Raw genomic sequence first — 25,229 nt, forward strand, 5'->3', positions numbered from 1 at the left:
TGTCGTTCTGCCCGCCTCCTGCGCGTACATTTCCCGGCATGCACTCTGAGTCCCCGTCTCCTGCCTCTGCTTCCCCTGACTCTACTGACTGCCCCTCTCGCTCGACCTTGGGCCTGTCCCCTCTGACCCGATGAGGTGTTTTGCTTTGGACTGTAGTCCGGATCAGAGTCTAAAAAGCTCTCCCCACGGGGTCTCTGAGAAGCAGAAGAATGAATGACATTTACTAAGTCCTACAGAAAATGTAGATGTACTGTAGCATCCGTCCGGACGCTGTAGTTATGACGAGCCGATTCGTGAACATGTTGAGTTTTAATAACCGGTCACTGTCGGCCGTGATCACGACAACCAACAAAACAACAATCAATGTTTGAATGAATGAAGAACTTCTCCTCTTGTCTCTCCTCTCTCCAGCTCACACACTCTACACCTCTCCTGATGCCTTCACTAACCGTCAACACTGTAGGAATTAAGAGCATCTACACTGAACACTTTAACAAACAGTAGAGCTGTTACAGTATTATATATGTGTTATAACTTTTCTCCTGATATCGTGTCACCAGTACAACTGGATAATGCTAGAATGACAGTTGTGAGTACTAACAGCAGCCATGTTTGTTTGTGTTTTTAACTTTCACTGAGAATGTTTTGGTGAGGACCGGTTTTGAATCAGTCACCATCATATGGTCGCAAGTCAGCGGCGCTCAAGCATGTGAGCGGGGGGCGTTGTTTTGGAGGAGCTCTGAGGGAGGAGGGGAGGGGTTAGACGGAGTCATGAGGACATGCTACATTCAAATTCATGCTAGTTTTCCGAGACTACCAACCCTAGCTTTAAGTTTAACTTCCTGAAATAACTATCAATTGATGTTGTGAACTCCTGTGTGTACAGTAAGACATCTATGGAGAAGATATGCTTTACAAAGCACATGTTTGCAAGGACTTAGCAGCAACTGTGTCATGGTGTTTAGCTATTGTTAGCTAGCTGTCTATGGCAGCTATGTTTATCTCTGAAAGTAAGTCTTCATTTGAGATGAATATGAACAATAGATGGAAGACTGCAGAATCTCAAGATACCTGCTAGTTTTCTCCAGACATCAGGATGTAATCAATTAATCGAGTATCGATTAATTGATTGTTAAGAAATTACTAGAAACGAGCATTTATGTTTTCAATTTCCCGTCATGTGGAACAAACATCATGTGGTCTCATATTTGGTTCAGCTATCAGGGAGGTGTTTTAAGTTTAAAGCATGTTTCATGTGAACCAGCTGTTAAAGGTGTTGCATACAGCGGAGACGCTCAGCTGGGGTTGTGGCTGTGCTTCAGGTCTCCACGTGCGCTTTTTAAAGAGGATCAATACGCAACTGCTGCCAACAATGACACGGACACGAAGGTTGAGAACTTTAAACAGGACATTTCCACCTTTAGATACAAAGCCAACAGACTGTTGGGAATTGCTTGTGCGCTATGTTTGCAGAGCAGCAACATCAAAGCCATCTGGGCTTTTCTGCTGCTGGACTGATTATGACCATAGACTGTAAATAAAAATGGACAGCGTTGCTCCGCCTCTTCCCGTTGTACGGTTCTGAAGCCAAAAAATCCCTCTCCTGGGCGCCGCCATTGTGCAGCCAGAGCCTGTGAAGCCACTGTAACAAGCTCCGCCCTACAGCGTAACGTCACAAGACACTGTGTGTCCTTTGAAGTTTCGTTCTACGGCGGCTGTGAATCAAAGGAAACCAGGAAGTAAAGCCCCGTTTTTTAAACTCTAGTAACTAACGAAAAAGAAACTTTTCAGAAAAAAGAGGCCTTGAACACAAAACAGTCAAATACTAACTACATATCACCACAGCATACGGATGTGAGAAACATTCGTACCACGTGTATTTATTTTTGAAAGTTGGATTTTTTGACCTATACTGCAGCCAGCCACCAGGGGGCAGACACACTGCGGAAAGCTTCACCTCCAGAGTTGTATCCGGCACGCTTGATTATGACTCTGTTGCGCTCCCAGCTGACGCCTGACCGCGTACATGCTCATAGTTCTCAATAAGAACGAGTAGACAGAAAACTGGACACTGAGAGTCTGAATTACTTTTCTTTTAGTATTAAGACTAGTAAGACTATGTCTGCAGAGAATGTTTTTATGAGCCTGATCGTTGATATTTAGCATGTAAAACGTTACCTGTATTCAATGCTGTCAGTTATATACATTTTGTTGCTATGGAAAATATAATTAGGGGAAAAAAACATATTTGGAATTGTTTTTGACATGATGTTTTTTTATTGATTAATCAATATTTGATCGTTAACATTTCCAAAAATCGATCACGGAAAATACTTTACATCCCTAATCCAGATTCAAAGTTTTAAATGTGAAGAGTTGTCAGTTAATTTTTGTCCTCAGCTTACAACCGTTAAATGGCATGACTGTTGCTGACACATCACCTCCTCCAGGCAGACTGAAGTCTCCAAAGATCAGTAAGTAAATGAAACAGAAACTAGGTCTCAATAGGTGTTCCTATCTTGCACTAGCAAGTGAGAAGATTTTTGAGCAAACACTTCTAAAGCATGGTTTTCTCCGGTTGCATCGTTGCATCATTCTCCTTGTCCCAGTCATGCTGCAGTCTGGAGACACATCTCTGCAACCAGCCAAGTTACTGCCCGTACCTCCTCACTGTTGGACATCATAAAAGAATAACATGTATCTGTTTCAGCATGATGTGTTGTCTTTGCACCGTTTTCAATTAAACATAAGGTTGAAATTATTTAAATATAATTATCAACATTTTAAACAGCATCCCATCTTTTCTTGAATGAAGGTTTTAAAACACAAAGATGAGTCAGCTCCATGTCCGGCCCCTGACAAACAGACTAGACGAGAGCTCCTTCCTGCTGCGTGGAAAAGTGGCTCCACTTGTGATAGTATATCAATATCAAACTTTTCCATGACATTGTATGAAACAGTATGATCATTTATTTTGCTGCTGGAGAACAATAAGTGAGCAGTCCAGAGGACATCCGTAGAAGAAAGGTAAGGTAAACATGAGTCGTAGTTGGACGCAGCCTTGACTCGACAGTTATGGTTCTCCCCTGGACAAACACAGTGGAAGGCCCACCCACAGACACAACCAAGATAAACACAGCTGCCAGCCTCCGGCCATTCACCATTTATCACCACGCCCTCCTGCTGCAGCGTGTGTGTGTGTGGCTACTGGAAGTGTGTGTGAGAGTTAGTGGTGTGGTGGTTAGAAGGTGAAGGGTAATTGCTCTTAGTGGTGGGATTTTAAGTGAGCAGCACAGAGGGCAGCGGGAAAATGTCTCTAACTTCAGAAGTTCTTCACTTTCTGGCTCTGAGTCCTAAACACTCGGGCAGCGTGTTGAAGGGTGGTTTCATAACTCTTCCTGAGAGACTACGAGCATCTGACTTCTTTAGGTTCTTCTCCTAACTATAAACCTTATCATTACAGCCTTTAAACCCATATCTGTCATATATATCCAAAATATATTCAGTGTTTAACACCAAACATTGATACACTGAAGCTCTGGTAATGACTACACAGACAAGAAAAACAAGACAGTGTGTGTTTTTCAGATCTGGCTATCAACAACTCAACTCATTTTCATAATACAGCGCCTTTCAAACATTCAAGCAGCCAGCCAAAGAGACAGAAAACAACAGCAGGGGGTAAAAGTGGAAAGAAAATGTATTTAAAATACTTAAAATAAAATCATGACGATCAAATATTAAAAAGTATCAGAAAAATTAAGTAAAATAGTTACAATAAAATCAATAAAATAAAATCAGATAAATACCAGAAGGAAAAAAATATATATAATATAATATCATATAATATCATATCATACTATATCATATCATCATATCATATCATATAATATTATATAATGTATATATAATATATTATATTATATAATGTATATAAAATACAATGTATATATAATACAATATAATATAATATAATATAATGTAATGTAATGTAATGTAATGTAATGTAATATAATATAATATAATAAAAATGATGCTAAATCAGTGGCCATAATGGCAATAATGCAGTCCAGGGCTAATAGGAAATTACTTCAGATTAAAGCCAGATTCAAATGGTAAGTCTTCAGTTTACTTTTAAAATCACCCAGAGAACTTGCCATTTAAATGTCCAGAGAGTTCAGAGTTTAGGGACATACAAACAGAAAGATCTTTCTCTTTGTTTGAGACACACAAGGAATAGTGTATAATCTTAATATATTATATTAAGGTAATATAATATGTTGGTGTTGTATGTTTAATAAAAAACAATCTCGATGTAAATCTGATCAAACACAACATATAAAATAATCAGTAGTCAGAGGATAATAGTTGATTAGGCTGTAGAGAGCGTACTATAATCTACTTTGTATATGATTGAAGTTTAATCATTTCATCACTCCAGTTATATCCCTCACATAGTTTACCATTCCAGGGCTCAAGTTGAACCTGTTGACTCCGTAGCACTGGTGGAGCTCCAGCACTAATCTAGGGAACTCACCGGAAGTGAAAGAGCACCACAACTCCAACATACAACCTCCGTCCCTCAGGCTTTACAGTGAACGCAGTGCATCATGGTGTTTCCATAAAAGAGCTATCTTCAGCTACTCTCTGTGGAAACTGTGAGCCTCCTTTGTGAGTGGTGCATCAACATTCATCACCATCACCATCAGGGGTGGGAGAAAATATGGATATGGCAATATATCGTCGTCCTGACCTGTGTGAAACATTAATCTGTATGAGGAGCTGAAAATTGATATTTTCACTAGATAAATACAGCCAATTTGACTCACTGCGTCACTACTTATTGACTTCACGTGGTGGTGCTAATGTCACGAACGAGGGGAACTCGTGAGAATAGAAATGTGATAACTGCTCTAAAACAAAAAAGAGAACAAGCTGTTTCAGTTCTGAGAGTGACTGTTACTAGGAACTGTTCCTGGATGAAATCAATAACTTGACCTAAATCTGCATTGTCCTTCCTTCAGCTGCGCCCTCTGTCTTTCAGTATGAGAAGAAAATTGAACTTCTTGGGACTCCAGGGGTGCCGTACATTTCAGTGTGTGCTCGAACCTAACTTTATACACCCTCCAATGACACATTTCTCCTGTCCTCATCCTAAGAACATTATGTGTGCCTTACTTGCTCAGCCAGAACCAGAGAACTGTTAAACAACAGTCAAATAGTCAAATATCAAACAAGGCAGTGTGAAAATACCAGGTTTAATGACTGACTGAACCTCAAACACATCACAGAGACTCTTATCTCGGTAACAAAGGCACTAAATGTACATAAGATGTGGTTTAATAAGTCTCATTGATTCTTTAATGGTCCACCTTCAAACAGAGCATGTGTGAGTCATGTCATGTATCAACACTGATCCATGAAAAGGGAAATGTCAACAGAGTTCGCGGATGAAGAGAGAAACTCACTCTTGCAGTATTTGTTGAGCCTTGGAAAACTAGAAATACTTTATGAACATATAAAGTCAGGTAAGATAACTCCTCTACCAACAAGGCTGTCTGTGAAAAAGCAGCTTGAGCACGCTGCACCTCTCACTTAAAGGCAGAGGGTCTGGCCCTTATTCCACCCAACAGGCTTTTACAGGCTGTTATTGCTTCACTTGAAACCTGAAACCTGAAACTCCAACAAAAGGTGAGACGAGAAAGGAGAGGCGCTTTGTCATAACAGCCTGCCAGCCAGCACAGACTGAGACCGGCAAATTAATTCACTCAGTTGGGTCAAAACTGAACAACAAGAGAGAGGAGGCAGTCTGAAGCGAAATAACAAAAAGAAGGAGTAGACAGAGCTAACCAGGTCTGCTATCGTTCTCCTTTGTGAGGCTCAGAGGGATCCACTATGAGATCTGACCACAGTAACACAATCGAATACTCATCAATCTGTGATTATAATGATCTCTTGAAACATCAGTAGAGTCCAGGTGACATCAAGTTCCTCAAGTGTCATGTTTTTACTCGTAATATGAAGAGTTTAAGGGTTTTCAGTCTAATCAACTCCTCTAGAACACTACACTCCCAACATGCAGGCCTGCTCATCGTACCTGAAGTCTCTAAAAGTAGTATGGGAGGTAGAACCTTCAGTTATCAGGCCTCTCTTCTTTGGATTCATCTACCAGTCAGGGTCTGGGAGGCAGACACCCTCTCTACTTTTAAGAGTAGGCTTCAAACTTTCCTTTTTTGATAAAGCTTATAGTTAGAGCTGGATCAGGCTTGGACCAGGTATTAGTTATGCTGCTATAGGCCTAGACTGCCGGGGGAACTGATACACTGGGATCCTGTCTCACCCATCTTTAGAGAGAAAGAACGGAGGGAGCTAAAAATAAAAAGAAAGATAGAGACAGAGAGACAGAATGGAGGAGGTCAAAGGGAAAAAGAAAAATAGAGAGATAGAGAAAGAAAGAGAGAGAGCAAGAACAGAAAAAAGAGAGAGCTAGAGAGAAGAAAGAAAGAGACAGAAACAGGGGGAGAAAGAAAAGAGACAGATAAGAAACAAAACAAACAAACAAGGTAAAAGGGTATCAAAGAAAACAGAAAGCTAGTAAGGAAAGAAGGAAAGAAAGAAAGAAAGCAAGAAAGAAAAAAAGGAAAGAAAAGGAAGAACAAAATTAAATGAAAAAGAAACAAGAAAGAAGGAAGCAAAGAAGGAAAAAAGAGAAACGAAAGAAACAAGGAAGCAAGGATGAAAAAAGAAATGAAAGAAAGAAAGAAAAGAAAGCAAGAACAAAAGAGAGAAAAAAGGAAAGAAACAAAGAAAGAAAGTAAAAAAGAATCAGAAAAAAGAAAGAAAGAAGAAAGCTAGGAAGGAAAGAAAGAAGAAACAAACAAAAAAACAAAGGCAGAAGCTAGGGAACAAAGAAAGAAAATAAATGATATATTATTAAATGATATATAATTAAAACAGGATCATTTGGACTTAAATACAGCAGCAGACGACAAACATTCATTCATGTACACATGAAACGGACCTGTTAGAATTGACCCTTTAGCGGCTGGATGATACAGCAGGCATGATGAACAAAATCACAGGCGGTGGTTCAGATGTACCACAAACTGGTTTATTAAACAAACAGCCACAGTGACATCAGACACCAACCAACAACGAACACAGACAGATTATAACTGGCACCTTTTATACTGTGGCACTAATTGGCCTCCTGGACCAAACCATCTGGAGGTGTTCACAAATTATTTATTCTGCTCTCCAATTAGCTTAGACACCTCCCCCTGTTCCTGACTTTATGTCACCAATATTAACAACATTTCATAATTCCCACATTTCCTAAAATAGATCTAAAACATGCCATTTAATCGATTTCCTTGCACCACTAAATTCAGACTCCCCCCTGACCAATTTGTGCTCTGGTCCCACCCCGGAACCTTTATCTGGATGTCCGTTCCTCTAGGAATCTTTTAACCGGAACACCCTGGAGCGGACACAGAACAGCAACCACAGGTAAGTCAAACAAACAACTTTAACATATGTGGACTACTGCCCTGGCACACTTTAACGTTAATCCAACCACACAGACATTCATATTCACTGCACACATGATTACTTATTGTTGACGTTAAACATCGTATCACGGAGCCTTCTAACTCTTCTCTCTTCTCCAGGTGGAGCAGCGGCCTCACGCCGGCAACCCCCGGACAACCACACCTCAACCACGCAGTATGGTTTGCCTAACTCCGGCTTAATTCCTTAATCAATAACAATAACAACAACAAATGTGCCAATACGCAATGTGCAAATGTACTGCGCAAAGATCGCTAATAAAGTGCAAAGTGCCATCAATACTGTGTGTTGTTTCTTAAAGTGCAATGAGCCCAAACCCTTGTGCAATATTTACAACACAACAGCCGTCCATCATGAGTAACGAAGGGCTCTTCGTTACAGGACCGTTCTGATCAGCTGATAGTAACAACATGAAGGCCTGACGATCAGAGCCTGAGCGTGCCGTCCAAACAAACACTGAAGGAAGATTTCAACTCAAACTGTCCCTCAACTTCTTAAAGAAGTAAAGACTTGTGCACTTAAAGTAGGCAGATCCTTAATTGGTGTGAAGGACACTGCAGTTTCCACCCATTGGTTCATTACACAAACTGCAGAGCGTTCGCTGTAGAGGTCGGCTGATGTCTTTTTTTCGAAGGGTGATGCCGATCCTGCCGATCGGACAACAGGTCAGCCAATACATAATTACATTTGATTAATCAAATCCAATCTACTCTATGGTAATTTTAGTCAGTAAGATGCTTTAAAGGTGACATATCACGCTTTTTTCATCAATATATATTGGTCTAAGAGGTCCCCAAAACATGTCTTTAAAGTTTATGCTCAAAAAAACACTTTGAAATCAGATTTTGGCATGCCTGAAAAGCCCTCTTCTTCAGTCCTCCTCAGAACACTCTGTTTTACCTCTGACCACGCCCCCTCAGGAAGTGGATGTGCGTCGGCTCTCCAGCACGTTGATCTAATGTTTACATGTTGGCTGAATATACACGGCTGCTCGGAGATCGCGTTACTTCAACCCTCTGAATCTGATCCAGAATCTGATCCTGACGGAGAGGCGCCTGCAGCAGGACCTTTAGTGTTTCTTGTTGTTTTATTTATCAGTATGTCAACGTGTGTCTTGATACACAGCCACGAACATGTAGCTATGTGGCTATGCTAATTAGCGCTAACACTTATCCATGACAAATAAAAATCATCCACTAGATCTTCAAATCTGCAGACGTGGGGAGGAAAATCGACCTTTGTGTTTATTAAGACAGCCTACAACTAGCATGCCTCCCTCCTAAGCTCCTTGTTAGCACACATTTGTGCAGGTAATGAAAAACAGAGGAGGGATTCAGTATTATTTTATAGTCTATGGGCTGAACAAGCTCCGAGCTCTGACTCCGTGACAGACCGGATATTGTTGTTACGTAACAAAAACACTGAAGTCTGAAACGGCTCGTTTCACACACATTTACAGAAAGGTGTAGAAATCAAAACAGGGGCAGAATGGATTTTTTTCATTCTCAGGGGGTTTGTAGACATGCCAGGGACACATATTTCAGGTAAAGAACCATTAAAAAGTCAATTTTGCATGATATGTCACCTTTAAATGTTTTTTAATTAATCATGAAATATAAAAACAGACATGGTCAATATCTTAAATGAGTGTGTATTGTGATAGGTATCACATCGTGGCCTCTGTATCATGACTTATGTTGAACCTCATTGCAAAAGCAAACATTAACCCTCGCTTGACATCAAATTACAGTTTCACTCAGACTAAAACAATTTAGATGGCGTGCACGGCTCCAACATGCTGTCCAAATTGTTTACATACATGGAGCTTTTAGATGACTCACACAGCAGAAGCCTCCTCCCTCTTCATCCCCTGCTCTCTTCATGTTGTGTGAAGTAACGCTCCAAAAAGACCAAAACCACCCATAAGCTTTTACACAGTATACCAGATGTGTCATGTTTTTACGATGCATTATGTTTAGGGCGTAATTCAGTATCTGCTTTCATGAACATCATGTCATGGATGATAAATAACTCTAACTTTAAGTAGGCACTACAGAGGATAATTGACTGAAATGGTATTAGTGGTGAAGCCGGTGGCAGCGAGTGGCGCCAGGTCAGAAACAAATGAGGGGATCACAGAGACCCAACAAAATCCAATATATGAACATCACAACTCCACAAGACTCAACAAATGGCTCCATAATGAGACAACCTGAAACATAACAATACAATATGAAAAGTAGCATTATCAGCATCATTAAATCTTTGATTAATCATTAAAGTTACTAACCATAGACTTTTCTGTAGTCCCTGAGCTCCCTTGTCTCGTAGGTTCCTCTGGATCTCTGCCCCTCTAGAGCACAACGCTCTACACCTTTTCATCGTACCTAAAGTCTCTAAAAGTAGTATGGGAGGTAGAACCTTCAGTTATCAGGCACCTCTCCTTTGGAATCATCTACCAGTCAGGGTCCGGGAGGCAGACACCCTCTCTACTTTTAAGAGTAGGCTTCAAACTTTACTTTTTTCCAGCTCTTAGTTATGCTGCTATAGGCGTAGACTGCCGGGGGGAACTGACACACTGGGATCCTCTCTCTCCTCTTCCTGTCCCATTAAAGTTACTAACCATAGACCTTTCTGGAGATCCTGAGCTCCCTTGTCTCGTAGGTTCCTCTGAGTTCCTCCTGCTGTGGACACTCTAGACTCCAGCGGCAACAGCTACTACTACTCGTCTCATCACTATCACTGCTACCTCTATCTCTTATTCTCTTATTCCTCAGCTCCCTAAAAGGTTCTTGGCCTTCTGGGAAAGTTGTTGACAGTCATTCAGGGCACAGGCGACACCAGGAGACATGTGGCAGTCACCTGCCAGGGTCCAGGAGGCAGACACCCTCTCTACTTTTAAGAGTAGGCTTCAAACTTTTCTTTTTGATAAAGCTTACAGTTAGAGCTGAATTAGGCTTGGACCAGCTCTTAGTTATGCTGCTATAGGCTTAGACTGAAACACTGGAATGCTGTCTCTTACTTTAACTCTTCCTGTCCCATTAAAGTTACAAACAATAGACCTTTCTGGAGTCCCTGAGCTCCCTTGTCTCGTAGGTTCCTCTGGATCTCTGCTGCTGTGGACATGCCAGACTCCAGCTATCATCTCTCTCTCTCTTCATCTCCCTCTAGCCCTCTTTCAGGTGTCAAAAATCAAAACAGGTGTTCTTTGCAAATAATTAATGGGCACCTTGGAACCAATCAGAATTGAGTATTCACCCACACACCATGGAAGAAATAAAGAATAACAAAGGAGGGGTCAGCAGCAGTGTCTACAGTGAGGTTTCATTAATCTGTATCAGCTGCTGCAGCTTCAGGTTCTATCAGTTCCAATAACCACACATCCAAAGAAGTGCAAGAGGTGTGAGGATGACAGGCTTCTCTTGGTGTATTACGAGGTCTGATAAAGTACGGTGTAGCAGGCCGTCCATCTGTTCTGTGTTACTACAGAGCTGTCTGGTAGCATGAATGGAAGGCCCACAACAGTAAAGACTGCAGGAGGACAGGAACCGCTGCTGGCCATGTTCGCTGCACTCCTCGTGGAAAACACCAGTAATGTGATTCATGGATCCGGGTTCCTCATGGTTTACTGGACGCTAGTGAATGCCTTAAACGCGGATTATAGGATTGAAATTCCTGTCTGTCTGTAGTAGACCAGAGCTTATGATTTGAAGGGAATTGTTTTGTCTTACTTTGAAATGAATACCAAGAACATGCAGCAGAACAGGGAGAACGTGTGAGACTGTGCACACGGCTACAACCACATATCACAGAGCAACCTGCTGAAGACTATGGATATCATTAAAGATCTGTGTCAATGACTTATGCTGCTAACCTAAAATAGATTTAAGCAGTGAGCTGGCATGGTGCCATTTTAAATGATGTAGATTACATTCAGCAGCAAGTTTGAGCAACGTTCGTATATTTATTTACTTTTCTGTGTTTGTCTTCATATGTATTATGGTTTATTTGTTAGGGACTGATACAGTACACACAGAGAACAGCCATCCAATGCAAACATGACAGTGTTCATAGTCAATGCTAAGTTGATCAGCCGGTCCCGTGAGGAGCTTTTGTGAGAATGGAAACAGAAAGTAAATAGAAAGCGTTTGGTCACATGCAGCGGTTTGACATCCTCTCTCTATCTGAGGAGCTGACGAGGCAATTTCACTATTTTCAATTCCTGATTCTATGCTGGGTTGGCAGTCTTTCAGTTTAGAAACCAGCTCCATACATTTGGGGACTTCCCGTTTATTGAAACAGTTTTTGAATCATGCTGGAGCATTGTCAAGCTTACGTGAGACTTCCACCAGATCCGTGTCGGAGCAGGACCGCCGGACAGCTGGAGTCATGTGACCGAGGTTTTCCCACGGCAATCACTGAATCAAGGATTCTCCTCCTCCTCTCCTCATCCATGTTGTCTTTATCAGCCTCTGAAAACCTCTGACTTGATGACTACAGGCCTGCCTCTGCTCTAAATGACATTTTTTTGGTCATAGTTAAGTGAAATACGATCTGGTGATAACACAGAGTGTTTTATTCTGAAAATGAACCGGATGTTTTCATTTTGTTTTGGTGAAACCTGACTTCCTGTCCCGCTCCATGTGCTCTGTTGAGATTGATGCGTCGTGCTCCGGCATCGGGCAAACATAGAAGTCTTGTGTATCTGATCCGGAGGGCTCAGACCTGCGGATCAGAGACGCAGCTGGAACGCAACGGAGCGGATCCAGTGGAAGTTAACACATTGACTAGAATAGAAACCTATCAGATCTGGTGCTGTGACGGAGCAGACACGGATCTGGTGGAATTTGACCTTTAGATTCACCTGTATCATAAGCAGCGCTCACATTTGGCCCATGGTCAAATGCAGAAGATGAAGAAAGACCTCCTTATAATGTGAATACAAAACTATAACCAAGGGGGGGTGACCGTGCTAGCTTCCCCCTCACCTTATAGGGATGGGCAATGATTTTCAAATATTCGTTCACTTAGTAAAAATCAAAGAGTTACTTCGAATATTTTCTCATTTTAAAAGAACCATATTTCATCGTTTTTACCGGTCCCTGGTTGTAATACAGTATTCCCACCAGACGGTGGCTATAGAGCGTCTTAAAGCTGTTTGTTAACCGCATTAAGGAACAGAAGAAGAATGCTAACTGCAGTAAAGACCAAAAAAAGAAGAAAATATTCTTGACAGTCACGGTGATTTGCTCTGTTTCTGAATCTCACACTTTCTCACACGTATTTCAGAGACTGAGCATGGCTGTAACATGTGAACACACACGCCACGCCACAGAAACACAGACATAAAGATGGAGACGGACGCTGTCAGTGCCCGCTACGAGCAGCACCTCATCCTGCTGCTGGTTAACGTGACTGAAACACAAACGGGACGTTAGCGGGACAGGGGTGTGTATGTGTGTGTGTGTTTGGGGGGGTGATTATTCGAATAATCCTCGAGTAGATGCCAATGATTATCGAATAGTATTTTGGCTTTTATGCCCATCCCTATTTTGGAGGCTTTTTTTTCTGTGAATAAAGATTTGCTAATAATTTACATTTTGTAAGTTAATCAGCCTTCTTGTTATTCTTGATGCATAATAATCAACGCTGAGCAACAAATGCTATGATATCACCGTTCCAGAGTGTAACCTCCTTTTCTTCTCCAACAACAACTGAAAAGAAACCTCTGGGTGTTTGTTTTGATTGGACTAAGTGATGTTGGGGAATAAGATCAACAATGAATGAATTGATAAACAGATGCAGAGAGAGTGAGACATTTCTGTTACAAACAAAGTCTGGGAGCAGAGAGAGAGAGAGAGAGAGCGTCTGAGTCATGAAGCTAAAAGTAGAAAACAGAACGGCTGGTTATACAGTCTTTATCAGCACTACTATCATTCTCCTGCAGTCAGGATGGCTCTGACCTTACAGCTTATGTAGGTCTCAGCACCTCAGCAACCCATGAGGACATCAAACTCTCCTGTCATCATCACTCTGACTTCTTCAATCACAAACAACTTCTTCTTTTTCAGATTTCAGTTTCCATTCATTTCAGGCTCCACCCTGCAGCACAAAACCCCCGACTAATGAAGACACAAACCATCCCAGACTTATGCAACACCTCCTGTATTCTGCACTCCCTGACGACACGGTGCATTTAAGGTAAACCCTGCTCCTCCTGCATGCCTGTGCTCACCCTCAACACACAAATGTAATCCAAGCTGCTGCTGCTGACAGACTGAACTGCTGCTGCTGATAAAACAGGCAGTAGATCAGGCTAGTAATATGTTTTCACACGTCTGTCTGTCTGTCTCTGTCTGTCTGTCTGTCTGTCTGTCTGTCTGTCTGTCTGTCTGTCTGTCTGTCTGTCTGTCTGTATGTCTGCCTGCCTGCCTGTCTCTGCTACGCCTTCAATACACACTTTGATATTGTATTGAACTCAGTATGATGTTGATGCAGGTTTTCAGGCACTAGCTCATACACTGTGTACATTCAGTTAATGCTTCTATAGTTTTAATTGGTGGTGGCAGTCAGCCAACCCTGCATAGAATCACAGTTGACTTAGCTGCATGTATTAAAGAAACTGAATCACACTGGAACACATGCATTAAGACATTAAGACCTCTGCTGAGGATTGCAGCATGTGAAGTCTCAAAGACATGCTGGCGCCTGATTGTAATACAGTATTGCCACTAGGGATTCAAATTTCAAGTATTCGATCTTTGGAAATTTTAACGATCTGTCAAAAACAATGCCAAATGCGTATTTTTCCCCTGAACCAAATTTTTTGGACACAATGTATATAACTGACCGTATTGAACAGCTACAGAACAAAGTCATAAAAGTGAAGGCTCCAACTTCAACATGGAAACTGAACAGAAACATATGTCAGACTCACAGTGTCAAGTTTTCTGTCTACTCCTTCTTATTGAGAAAAATAATCATGTGAATGTGGTCAGGTGTCAGCCGCAGCCCCCAGCTGAGTGTCTCCGCTGTGAGCAACACCTTCAGTCAGCTGATTCACATCCAAACATGCTTTAAACTTCAAACACCTCCCTGATAGATGAACCAAATATGAGACCACATGATGTTTGTTCCACGTAAGAGAAAATCAAAACAAAAAAAGTGAATGGAGCTGTTAATCCAGACTCCAGAAGAGTTAATGTGAATATGATTTCATTTTGAAAGGTTCAAGGTTCAAGGTTCAAGGTTTCTTTATTATCCCCGGGGGGCAATTTGTCTTTCAGTCAGCGGTGACACAAACAAAACAGTACAACACCAACATCAAAACATTCAAACGGTAACAACAACAACAGTAACAACTGGAAACAACAGTTATGCGGCATTGTTAAGCAGACTAGCTGCTGTTGGTACAAAAGAGTTCCTCTTCCTATTCGTCCTGCTATTCGGCATCGCGAGTCTTCGGCCTGAGGGAAGCCGGCGAAATTCAAAAAAAAGGGGATGGTATGGGTCAGCCACGATGGACCAGGCCTTGCTGAGGGTCCTGGCTCGGTGGAGGCTTGACATGTCAGGCAGGGGTGTGCCCGCAACCCTGCTGCATATCTTGACTATGGCCTGCAGTCTGTTTTTGTTTTTTAGACTCGTTGAAAGTACTAATTTCAATGTTTTTACCGTTGCCGGGTTGTAATACAATACTCTCACCAGACTATGGCGATAGAGCGTCTTAAGGCTGTTTGCTAACCGCATAGAGTAACAGTAGAAGAAGAATGCTAACCGCATTAAATAACAGAAGAAGAACGCTAACTTCATAAAATAGCAAAAGAAGAAGAAAACATTAGCGACAGTCTCTGGAAAAATGTGTGTAGTGGTCTGCATCACAGAAACACAGATATAAAGGTCCAGAGCATAGACTGTATAATAAATGGACGTAGTATCCATAACGTCACCCATCTGTTTCTGATGAGCTGTTCTGAAGCCAATAATCGGTGGGAGCCATATTGGAAATGTTGAACTCATCCAAACTTCTGTCGAGCAATTGTGATGTAAAGAGGCGGGCTTTGAGCCTCCTCGCCAACAGCTACAGTGTTCCCGCCTGTCAATCAAGTCAGCTGTGCCTCTCATAATGGAAAACTCGTAATCTTTATGTCCTCTGAACTGTAGCGTTAGAAAAAAAATTCTACCCCGGACAGTGTGTGCCACTTAAGGAAATGAGCTATCCAGACTACACTTGTGTTTTGAACCAGGCTGTAAACATGTTTATTTCTGCTGTAAAGATCGTCTTCTTTGAATGGGTGTGTATGTGGTTTCTGGTGTTTCTGCAGCCAGCCTCAAAAGGATACACGATGAACTGCAGTTTATAACACTTCCACATGGTCTTCATATTTTAAGACCGGAGGTTTCAGCTACAGATTTAATTTTTTTAGAACTCTGTATTTTCAAAGTTATTAAACTAATGACTTTTGCCCAAATAAGGACATACCTAACTTGATTGACAGGCGGGCACCCTGCTGCTGTTAGCGAAAAGGCTAAAAGGCCCACCTCTTTAACTCACACCAGCTCACATGAAGTGGTTGTGTTCAGCGTTTCCAATATGGCACCCGGCTTCAAAAAAGGGCTTCACTAATAGATGGGTGACATCACAGATACTACGTCCATTGTCCATTGACAGGGTCGCCTGAAACTGGACTGTTTAATTCGATTGGAGGATTTCAAAACTAGGATAAAGGATGATCTGATCAGCTTGTGCACATGTTTTAAAGCTTAACACTGCTAATTTATAAATCAATGTAATAGTTACTAGCCACTGTATGTTTTGTCCTGTTCTATTTGTGAAACTTTTTATGCTGCTGTCTTGGCCAGGACTCCCTTGAAAAAGAGACTTTGTATCTCAATGGGACTATTCCTGGTAAAATAAAGGTTAAATAAAAAAAATTAAAAAATTGTTTTACACAGTCTATAGTCAGCACAGGACCAAGGTGAGCTACGTCCCCTTATTGATTCTGAGAATACTGAAGATTAATTTAGATTTTATAAACAGCAGTAGATAATTCCCTCCTGCTGACTCCCCCATTTACACAAAAGCTCATTTGCCTCTCTTAATACCTCTGCTGCAGTCTAATGGCTGATAACTCTGCCCCCTGCAGAGAGTCTCTATCAGAATGGGAAGGACTGCTCAACAGCTTCACCTTAACTCAACTCTATAAAGGAGGTTTGTGGCTGCGGCTCCATGTGCCACTGCTCCCTTAAAAAATGAAACGAGAGAGAAGGCAGAGTCTGATGAATGACTGGGTTAGTGTCATTCATGGTGATAAAACTACCCACATTTCCTTTGACTGCTTCACAGTGAAACTAAAAAGCTGAATGAACTCATAGCGGAGTGACATGCTGGAAAATTTAAGCGGTACAAATGTCTAACAAAGGACAGTCCAGCCCTGTCACTGTCTCTCTCTCTTGGAGGTTTAAGGAGACAGCAAAGCAAAAACAGGAGGAGGGAGATCAAAATGTATTGTGTTTTTAAAAGTAGACTTAAGACTCTCCTTTTTAATCTGGCTTTAAACTTGGGACTTATTTCCTTTAAAAGCCCTGGACTGCATTATTATCATTATGACCATTGTTTTAGCATAATTTGTATTTATTTTATTTCATTCTATCTTATCATATCAGATTTTATTTGTATGTTATTTAATTTTTCTGGTATTTATCTAATTTTATTTTAATGATTTTATTATAATGGTTATATTCAATTTTATTTGTATATAATTTCTGTTGTTTCTTCAACTTTTATTTCACTTTATTCTATCTATTATATTTTATTTTTCAGGTATTTCTCCAAATCTATATGTATTGTATTTTATTCTGTCTTATATTATATTTTATTTTTATATTAATGTTTTTGGTATTTGTCAAATTTTATGTTAATTTATTGTATTTTATTGTATTTTATTCTATCTTATTATATTATATTATATTATATTATATTATATTATATTATATTATATTATATTATATTATATTATATGTTTCTGGTATTTATCGGATTTATTTTATTTTAATAATAAAATCAATCAAAATTATTTTTCTGGTATTTATCTGATTTATTTTATTTATTTCATTGTAATTATTTTATTTTATTTTCTGATATTTCTCTAACTTTATTTTATTGATTTGATCGTCATGAATTTATTTTGAAGTATTTTATATCCCTTTCTTTTCCTCTCTTACCTCTTGCTGTTTTTTTCTGTCTCTCTGTTCTTTGTGAAGCTCTTTGGGTTGCATGCTTGAATGTATGAAAGGTTATATATAAATAAAAATGTGTTGAATTGAGAGTTGGAAGTGATCTACGTAGAGTCCAGACCAAAATGATCTTTGTAGACTGAAAACATTTAAAATCAGTAAATGACTAAATGAGCATTTTTCTTTTAGTTCTTTTTACTGAACTACATCTGTCACTTCATCATCATGAATATCTTGAAACACCAAAGTCAAACTCTTCTTGTGTTTCTGCTTACTTGTGTTCTGGGGCAAACTCACATCTGACAAATCTGTGATTTGATCTTTGATTGATTGCAAATAAAGTCCTTTGTGGGGGCTTAGTGTTAAACCTAACTCGCTCTAATCATGCACTGTTTAGTGCTGCAGGATTACAACTGCCACCAGTTTGTTTGAAGTGGACGTAAACAGCAGCAACTGATTTATGTGTCCTCAGTTGACCTCTTTAACTGACCGGCCTCTGCTACTTCCAGAAAGAAGGAAGTCAGGTGAGCAGACTCGAGCTGTTTTTAAACAACAAAGTGCCTCCATGGTGAGAGAGCGTGAGTTTGGTTTGTGAAAGAGAGAGTTGAAGGCTTCCTAACCTTCCTCATGTTAAACAGACACGACAGCTATTTTACATCAAGCTGATTCATTCATTGAAAACTATTGATCAAAGTGTTTTTTATTTAACACGCCTTCACATTACAATACAACAGGTGGCTGTATGTGACCCGTTATTACCCAGCAACAATCCCCGGTCTTAAAATATGAAGCCCATGCAGAAGTGTTATAAACTGCAGTTCATCAAGGGTCCACTAGAGGCTGGCTGCAGAAACACCTGAAACCACATACACACCCATTCAAAGAAGACGATCTTTACAGCAGAAATAAACATGTTTACAGACTGGTTCAAAAGACGAGTGAATTTTTTCAGAACGTGGCGATTTTGAGATTCCGAGTTTTCCATTATGAGAGGCACAGCTGACTTGATTGACAGGCGGGAACACTGTAGCTGTTGGCTAGGAGGCTCAAAGCCCGCCTCTTTACCTCACACTAAGTTAGGTTGAGTTCAGCATTTCCAATATGTAATATACAGTCTATGGTTATTACACAGAGATTAGGAACACACGCAGTTGCAACAAGTGACGACAATGTAAAGGATATACTGTACTTAAACGCGCATGTCTTCATCATAGTGTAGAGGAATACAAAGCAGGAGTAGCTGCAGCTCACGTTAGCACAAATAAAACAGAGAGTGCTGAGGTGCTGATGTGAGAACTGCAGAACATTAAGCAGACAAACAAAGCTGAGGCCAAGTCACTCAATTCACAGCACCTGATGACCGACCTTGTTTCAAACTATCAAACAGAGACCTGAGTCACTGCCCTGTAAGATGTAAACTCTACACACTCATGAGATTGAGGAAAGTTGTATCACAGACTTCTGATTGAATCATCAGAGTACATGATTTCAGATAGACTTGGTATATATAGAATATTTATATATATATATATATTTGAAATTCATAAAACTATCAGCAGAATATTGGTAAATTAGTAAGTTTTAAAAGTTAATTATTGTAATCAGCAGGGCGGCCGATTATGATGCGATGACGGCCTAGATCTAAATCAACGAGCTATAATAAATGGAGCCAATGGATCAGGTGCCATATTGGAACTTGATTTCTGTCAAGGTAGAGTAAGGTAACAGCTCTCTAACAGCTACAGAGTTTCCGCCTGTCAATCAAGTCAGCTGTGCCCTAAAATGGGCAAAACTCGTACTCTTAATATCTTCTGAACTGCCACGTTATAAAATAATTCAACGATAGTGCCGATAGAGAAATAAGCTCTTCAGATCTAAACTGTTTTTTGAACCAGGCTGTAAACATGCTTATTTCTGCTGTAAAGATTGTCTTCTATGATTTGGTGTGTATGTGGTTTCTGGCTCTAGCGGACGCTCGACGAATTGCAGTTTATAACACTCCTGCATGGGCTTCATATTTTGAGACCGGAGGTTGCCGCTTGGTGACGTCATGGATACTACGTCCAATAATTATACAGGCTATGGTTCAAGCACATGTAAGATCTGTGTTCAAGCTGTTCTTGTTGTGAATGAGACGTTTTTATTTATCTATTTTCTTGACTCCACTATATCTTTAAATAGTGCAGTTTTATTTAAAGGAAGACTCCATGCTCCCTTCATGTGTTTTATTGTCATGAACTGGAGTAACACTGAGTTGTTAATGTAGTACCTGTTTCATTGCCTGAGCAGCTGTGTAGTGATATGTTCACACATGCCTGATACAAACCAGGTAGGAGTAATGGAGTGCATGAAAGAGGGATCAGATAACCCCTGTGATTAAACAACTTTAACAAAGGTAATGTTAGTGTTGGTGTGTTGTTCAGATCTGCGTGAAGCAAGGGAGAGCGACACAAAAGCCTTTGTCGGGTTCAAACATTTGCACGTCACATAGTGAAGAACACTGATTTATACACCGAGTATAAGATCAAAATACACAAACGTTAGGTCATTGATGTTTTTTATCCTGAGTATATGAACAAATGAACAAACGTTAGGTCATTGATGTTTTTTATCCTGAGTAAATGAACAAATGAACAAACGTTAGGTCATTGATGTTTTTTATCCTGAGTATATGAACAAATGAACAAACGTTAGGTCATTAATGTTTTTTATCCTGAGTATATGAACAAATGAACAGACATTAGGTCATTAATGTTTTTTATCCTGAGTATATGAACAAATGAACAAACATTAGGTCATTAATGTTTTTTATCGTGAGTATATGAACAAATGAACAAACATTAGGTCATTGATGTTTCTTATCCTGAGTATATGAACAAGTGAACAAACGTTAGGTCATTGATGTTTCTTATCCTGAGTATATGAACAAATGAACAAACGTTAGGTCATTGATGTTTCTTATCCTGAGTATATGAACAAATGAACAAACATGAGTTCATTGATGTTTTTTATCCTGAGTATATGAACAAATGAACAAACGTTAGGTCATTGATGTTTTTTATCCTGAGTAAATGAACAAATGAACAAACGTTAGGTCATTGATGTTTTTTATCCTGAGTATATGAACAAATGAACAAACGTTAGGTCATTAATGTTTTTTATCCTGAGTATATGAACAAATGAACAGACATTAGGTCATTAATGTTTTTTATCCTGAGTATATGAACAAATGAACAAACATTAGGTCATTAATGTTTTTTATCGTGAGTATATGAACAAATGAACAAACATTAGGTCATTGATGTTTCTTATCCTGAGTATATGAACAAATGAACAAACGTTAGGTCATTGATGTTTCTTATCCTGAGTATATGAACAAATGAACAAACGTTAGGTCATTGATGTTTCTTATCCTGAGTATATGAACAAATGAACAAACATGAGTTCATTGATGTTTTTAATCCTGAGTATATGAACAAATGAACAAATGTGAGTTCATTGATGTTTTTAATCCTGAGTATATGAACAAATGAACAAATGTGAGGTCATTAATGTTTTATCCTGAGTTTATGAACAAATTAACAAACATTAGGTCTTAAAACATTTGTTCATATAATCAGAATAAAATACTCAGGATAAAAGAACATGATTAAATGTGGACTTTTAGAGTTCCTCTTGTGGTTTCATTGCAATTTCAACACAGCATGCAACATCTGCATCACTGTATGTTTATTCCCACATTAAAAAATGACACTGAGTATGACCTCAGTTAACTCCAGCAGCATATCATCATCCAGGTACTTTACTTGGTGTGGTGAAAGCTGTGTGGGGAAGCGAGGAGAGGAGAGAAGAGGAGGGGAGGGACATATAAAGGCTGCATAATACTCCCATATGGACTAACACTGGATCTTTAGGGGGTATACTGACATTATACTAATTACATGCTATGTGTAGGATGTCATGGCGCCAGAATGTGAGCCTGTTGGAGTAACTTTCATGTCCAGTGTTCAGTGGAACACCATGTAAGAGACTGCTGCTGTGTGACTGTAAGTTCACAGCAGGACATGATCAGATGTGCTCCAGCTGTACTGACTGCACAGTAAGTTGTCGCAGGAGAGTAATACATGTCACAGTCACATTATGTGGACTGTAGTCTTCGAGAAAAGAGCAGCACAATGTTCGACTTCACAGCACACGGAAGCCCGTAATTCAGCATGACATTAATTGGGAGCTTGTTAACACAGTAAATGCTATTAAGTGGGTTATTTATAGTGGGTCATGGCTGTTACTGTACTCCTGAAAGGCTGCCCGGAAAGGAAACACAGCTAATGACATAACATTGTACAACCTTGTCAGAAGTATTCACACCCGGCCATGGAGTTACGGTATCTAGTGGCATATTCACACCGGTGTGACTGAGACACACTCACCCAAAAGGGACGCTCAGGTCCGCACAGTCTCTCCATCTCCGAGTCCGAGACCCTCCGGAGACTCTGTGTCCCCTCTACAGGTCCAGCCGCTTCTCAACGACCTGCTTTCCGAGTCCTTCGCTGACAAAGCCGCGCGCTCACTTGTCACATGCCACGCGGACAGGTAAGTGCTACGGTTGCCGTGTCTCCCCCTCCACGAACAGTGTGGACAGACCTGCGTCAGGGAACGGCTCCGGTCCTTCCGCTCTGCAGAGAGAAAGAAAAGTCATCCGGAGTCAGAATCATTTCTACGAGAGGCTGTCGTGATCAGGCAGGGCGGGGCGGGGCTTAACGAGGCCCCGCCCCCTCTCTGGAGCTCTCTTTCCTGCTAACTTTGGAGCAGCAGCAGCACACACTTCCACTTAAACAGCACACTCAACATGACTCAACAACAAACAGGCATGCTTTAATGCTGAGTCACGTCTCTGAGGTGGTGAGGGGTACGGAGGATTAGAGCCATTGAAAAAAAACTAATTAAGGTCAATTTTTTTATTATTATTAATATTTTAATGAAAAAAGTCAGAATTCTGACTTTCTTTTTCTCAGAATTCTGACTTTTTTCTCATAATAATAATAATAATGAAAAAAATTGGACCTTAAGGTTTTTGTTTTTTTCAGTGGCCCTAATCCTCAAGACATCTTTTTAGTGACAGGGTTCATGGCTCAGAGACAGTTTTATGACAGCCATCACAACACTAAACACCGACAAAAAGCTGACATAAACTATCCACTCATGTGCAATATTTATATTTATAACTTTGCAATAATATTGATGTCAAGTGCAATACCAGGAACTGTGAAAACTTTTCATATATTTATTTATTCATTTATTTATTATCTAATTCAAATTGTAGTCACTTTTATTCTATTTTATTTATTTATGTACTTATTTATTTTATTTTTTAAGTGTAGCATCTTATTTTCTTTTAATGGTTTAATATTCTAGTGTTTTATTATCATAGACATTTATTTTATTTTGGTAAGATTAATTTCCTGTGCTGTTTTAACACCTTATTTTACCTCCAGTGTTTCCTCATTAAGGTATCATGAGAGCATTTCCTCAGATCGTTCAGCAACTTTTTTTTTATTTTAATTTTATCTATTTATTTATTTATTTATTTATTTATTTATTTATTTATTTTATTTGTATTGTTTTTATTACTATTGTTGCATATATTGTGTTCTTAACCTTAGGATTGTGGGATGGGTTTGGAGTTGGGGCTGGGGTTGGAATTAGGATGGGGGGGTCTAGTTTATATTTTTTTCTTAATTTATTCTATTTTAAATTGTTTTTACATACAGCACTTTGTGTTACAATGTCATTGTATGAAAAGTGCTTTATAAATAAAGTCTGATTGATTGATTATAAATTAAATACTTAAAAATGAAATCAAATAAATACAGTAAAATTGATAAGATAAGTAAGAGTGGAAAGAAATGTTAAAAATAAGGTAGAGTTAAAAAGATCAGATGAATACAAGAAATAAATAGATAAATAGATAATAAAGATATATAAATGTTGAGCAATGATTTTGAAAATAATACAGTCCAGGACTAAAAATAAATTGCTCCAAATTAAAAGCTAGATTAAAAAGGTAAGTCTTAAGTTTACTTTTAAAAACACCCAGAGAGCTTGCCGTGTTGATGTCCAAAGGAAGAGTGTTCCATAGCTTAGGGGCATAAAAACAGAAAGCGAGCTCTCTCTTTTTATGAGACACACGAGGAACATTTAAAAGGGAAGTATTCGAGGACCTCAGTGATCAAGCTGGCACATAAAATGACAGGATATCTGTGATGTATGGACGAGCAACGCTGTTAGGAGCTTTAAAAACAAGCAAAAGAACTTTAAAATCTAAAAGAAACAGGGAGCCAGTGCAGAATTTTTTAACTTTCAACAAAGTAACAGTAATGTATTAGAGTGATGACTGAAAAGGCATATCCAGAACAAAATGCTTATTTAAATCTAGCCTACATTTTCTATCTAATTCAGCTTCCAAAGTGTAAAGAAAACAACAAAACAAAACAAAAACATGTAAATCGTGAACTCTTATAGACTTCAAAAACTGCATTGAAAGCCATTTAAATAAAAAAACAAAAGTGAATCACAAGCTTTTAAATGAATACTGGCATCACTCCACAATTTAACCCCAAATTATATTAGATTAAACAATATTCTGTTTCCCATTATCTTCAAATTTTCTTCCTCACTTATTTAGGGTGCAAGCAACGCCCCCTATGGACGGCCAGCGCCCCTAGTATTTACCTAAACTGCCTATGGCAATATCAACGTTCAATTTGACTTTCTTTTTGAAATGCCATATAAAGTATATTTTGTTTCCTTTCCCAACATTTCTACTTTAATCTCAAAGAGATTATAACTACTCATGATGTAAAAAGGTTGACATATAAAGAAAACATCACAATTTACTCCCAACATTTTTTGCTTCAGTGTCAAAACGGAAAATGTTCTCTGCTCATGTGTATTTTTTTTCTCATTCCAGGCCCTGAAACTTTCCTGTTGGGTTGGGATTAAGACACAGGATTCTAATCACTAATGTATGGGTGTGAGAGGTCACAGCTGGCTGGCTGTGTAGAGAACTACACAAGATGTGTTACAAGATGAATGTGTGGCAGTGTACTGACTAATCCATTCTGAAAGTACTGAGCTAGCATAGATTAGTAAAGACATAAGGCCTCCTACTCAGTCACACTGACTTGCAGACACACTCACACATATGTTATCCCTTCGCCACACCTACTGAGTGAGTAACTCAACTGATCAACATTTGGAGAATAGTGCTTTAAGAATGACTTATACATTGTAATGCAGAAAAAATAAATCTAGCTTTCTTTAAAGCTCCTGTACAACTTTTTAGTTATGAAACAACAATGATGCTGATGTCCCTTCATGAGATATAATAATAATAATAATAATACATTTTATTTATAAAAGCGCTT

The 25,229-nt window shown here is 39.4% G+C and overlaps 1 protein-coding gene across 2 annotated transcripts in view; it reads right to left on the bottom strand.

Annotated features, from left to right (window-relative positions):
• The window catches only part of abcc3 (ATP-binding cassette, sub-family C (CFTR/MRP), member 3), a 98,928-nt gene extending 76,350 nt beyond the window's left edge, over positions 1–22,578 (bottom strand). The window contains exon 1 of one of the 2 annotated variants that reach the window (XM_034708698.1): positions 22,233–22,578. In XM_034708698.1, the coding sequence (XP_034564589.1) occupies positions 22,233–22,268 (36 nt within the window). In that variant the 5' untranslated portion in view covers positions 22,269–22,578. The remainder of the gene's footprint in view (positions 1–22,232) is intronic. The other variant, XM_034708697.1, reaches the window with a different exon arrangement.
• Between the last annotated feature and the right edge of the window lie 2,651 nt (positions 22,579–25,229).

The sequence above is a fragment of the Notolabrus celidotus genome, chromosome 18, assembly GCF_009762535.1.
Source record: "Notolabrus celidotus isolate fNotCel1 chromosome 18, fNotCel1.pri, whole genome shotgun sequence".
NCBI lineage: Eukaryota > Metazoa > Chordata > Actinopteri > Labriformes > Labridae > Notolabrus > Notolabrus celidotus.